Source organism: Cyprinodon variegatus, unplaced genomic scaffold (genome assembly GCF_000732505.1).
Source record: "Cyprinodon variegatus isolate N-32 unplaced genomic scaffold, C_variegatus-1.0 Scaffold752, whole genome shotgun sequence".
In the NCBI taxonomy this organism is placed as follows: domain Eukaryota; kingdom Metazoa; phylum Chordata; class Actinopteri; order Cyprinodontiformes; family Cyprinodontidae; genus Cyprinodon; species Cyprinodon variegatus.
This window is the reverse complement of record NW_015151205.1, coordinates 17,362-20,687: the sequence shown is the minus strand read 5'-3', so window position 1 is coordinate 20,687 and position 3,326 is coordinate 17,362. Positions and strand designations below refer to the sequence as shown.

General features: G+C 33.4%; 1 protein-coding gene across 1 annotated transcript in view; it reads right to left on the bottom strand.

Moving 5' to 3' along the window:
* Window positions 1-3,326, bottom strand: part of LOC107098164 (bifunctional protein GlmU-like) — an 8,121-nt gene that overhangs the window by 3,287 nt on the left and 1,508 nt on the right. Inside the window, exon 2 of the mRNA XM_015395668.1 lies at window positions 126-311. Coding sequence (XP_015251154.1) covers window positions 126-311 — 186 coding nt within the window. The remainder of the gene's footprint in view (window positions 1-125; window positions 312-3,326) is intronic.

The following is a 3,326-nucleotide window of genomic DNA, read 5'->3' as shown; positions in this document are numbered from 1 at the left end:
TCGGTTCACCTAACGTGAATCAGTTCACCTGAACAGTTCGGTTCACCTAACGTGAATCAGTTCACCTGAACAGTTCGGTTCACCTAACGTGAATCAGTTCACCTGAACAGTTTTTTGTCTCTGACCTCGTTTGTGTTTGTTGCCGTAGCGTTTGCCAGCCTCAGCGTTGCCTTGGTGACGCTTCCCACGCAGGTGATGATGAACGGCGCTCGCAGACGCCTCTCCTCTACGAACGTCTGGAGACATCCAAGGAGTTCCTGACCCGGACCGAACCGGGCTGCATGGACCCGAAGAGCCGACCCTGCTGCCGCCTGAGAGGTCAGAAAGAAAATCTCTCATCTTTTATTTCAGCCTCAGAGTTTCTGTTTTATATTTCAAACATTTCTATTCCAATTATTTTATTTTTAGAAAAAAAAAACTACAAAACAAAAGAGAAATACATTGTTTTAGTCCCTGATTCGTTTCTTTCAAATATTCATTTATTTTCTAAATTTGGTCATTTTTTAAAACAAAAGCTGTTAATCTTTAAATATTTTTGACGCCATATTAATGATGAAATACTAATTTATGTGTGGAAACAAAAAGAACTGAAATAAAATTTTAAATCAATAAAAAAAATGAAGAGTTTAAAATTTCAAGAAAGTAATTTAGACAAAAACTTCTATTTTAAATTGTTGTAATAGAAAATTACAATTTGTTTTTTATTACAAAGTCTACTGAATTATTTTCTTAGGTAATTAATGTTGACTATTTTTGTTTTATTCTCAAACAAAATAGAGTTAAATGTTTTAATTTCTTACTTTTTTCTATAATAAATATTTTAGTTCTGCAGGATCGGAGCGTCCATCTGGATCCAGTCCAACAGAACTTTCTAGATAAAACAGAAAAAAACGCTTCGTCTCTTTAAATAAAACACAGTTTCTATTCAAATCAATGAAAATAAATAATGATATAAAATGTTTTTATTTTTAAGTGTGCCGTAAAGTTGACAGGTTTGGTTCTGATGATGTTCTGTGGAAAATGAAGCCGCTGCACGCTGAAGCTCTGCAGGTTGGTTCTGTGTGGCCCGTTCAGATCTCTAACAAGATCAGGCAGCCTAAGCAAACAGCAGGCTGACCTTTGACCCCCATGCAGGGAGGGGGGCGGGGGGATTAATGGAGCTCCTGCTGAGCTGCAGCTTCATGGAGAGCAGCTGGACGGACGAGCCCACCTCACATTTCTTTACTTATCCAGCAGCCATGAAGGTTCAAACCGGGCCGGTTCTGTTTGGTTCCGACTGCAGAACCTCTGATTGGGTCCAAAACAGAATCCAGTGTCATTTACAGCATGAAGCTGGTATTTTGGACACATTTGGACCTTTAATGTTTAACAGAACTGGGTCCGATTGGCCGGTTCTGAAACTCAGCAAGAAACAACTTTAACAGAAACCAGCTCTTTTAATTTCATTTACTGATAAACTGATTCTGTAATTTAAATGTTTATTATTTTTTTATGTTTTTATTTCTGTCCATTTTATTGATAATTATATAAATAAAAACATGAAATTCATGGATTTTATTTATTTAACTATAGATTCATATCATTTCTTTCATTTCTTCATTAATTCTATGAGGAATCTATTCTTTGTTTAAAATTATTTTTAAATCAAATGTGTTTAAAAAATAATTTCTTAAATCCAATTTTAATGAAGTGATTGTTTTTATTTATTTTATAAAATGTTTATTCATTTAAATATAAATTTTTTGGTTTTTATTGCCTCTTCATTGAAAAACATAATATAAACTTATTTCTTCTATTTTAATGTACTGATACAATTTGAATTTAATTATGAATTTATAATAAATAAATCAAAATTATTTGTATTTTCTGGAACAATAGAGCAGATAAAAGAAAAAAAGCTAAAAAATAAAATTTTAAAGATTTAAAATTAAAGCAAGTTCAGCTCCTAAAATATAAAACTGAAATAAAATTGTTTGTATTTCTGTGACAGAAAGACATTGAGGAATATTTTTAAGGTGGAATCACTATTTTAAATGTCACCATGTCTGATTTATAGATCATTAAACAAAGAAAAAATGAAAAATATTTTGTCTCGCCACATTTTTTACCAAAATAAACTCCACAAAACACCATGAAAGCCTATTAGGAACTCTGGATGAACCCTCAGACTTTATAGATCCACATCTGGACTGAATCAGTTGAAGCATGTTTGTTACACAAAGGTTTTAGCAGGCAGTCTGCTAGGAGGAAATGGGATTTTGACATAATGCCAAATTGCAAAAAAGCATTTTTTCCACTCCTAAAAAGCAATCTGGTCAGAGAAATATGCTGATTTTCATTAATGGAGACTTTCTGCGTCAGACAAAGCCTTTGCTCCTCAGATTTAGTCGTTGGTTAATTCAAATTTACCAATAAAATCACCAAACTGAATAGAAAATAAGAATAACAGAGCAGCTTATGTAAAGCATGGTGGTTCCATCACCTGAAATGATCACACAATGACCTCTGACCCCTCCTTGGAAAGGTCTGAGCCTCTATTTTCCAATGATGGCAGCCATTAGGGGCGGGGCTAAAAATTAATACCTGCTGTTGTATTACTCCCGCAGAGTCACACATGTCAGGTGGAATTTAAAACCTAATTTTATTTGTTTACACAGCTATAAAACAAAAGTATTTATGAAAAAATATATTTTTAACCAGTTTTAGAAATTTTCCTTCCTGAATAAAAAGTGACAGAGCGTCGGTCCTGGTTCTGCGGTACAAGAAATATAAATCTAAATAAATAATTTTTTCTTAAAAAAAGTGAATTTTTTTATTTGAGGAGGTAAGTGAAACACTTTGCCAATGGAACAAGACAATTTACATATAAAATAAGAAAAACATAATTGCATCGTCCTATTTCAAGTTCATATTATTTAATTATCTAAATATTAATTCCATTGGCAAATCAGTTCATTTACCTGCTCAAATGAAGGGTAAATACAGTTAATCTAAGATATTATTCCTTATTTCTAGATGGTATTTGCAGTGTGGTTCTAAGGTCTGGGGGGTTCTGGTGTCTCCGAGTCAGAAACACAGAGCAGGTCCAGCTTTAAAAACAAACCATAAAAGCTTAAATCCGTCCTAAAGGTCAGCAGAGTCTGATTGGATCAACTGCTGAGAAAGAAACCATTTAAAGAGCTGCGCAATAATCAGCCGATTAGAGCTTTGAAAGCCTTTTCTAAAATAATGTGATTTAAAGAGGCTTAACTTTAAAATATACAAGGTGATAAAAAAAAGAAAAATCACTAAAATAGTTTTAGAGCGGAGGTCTTCAACAGGGGGTC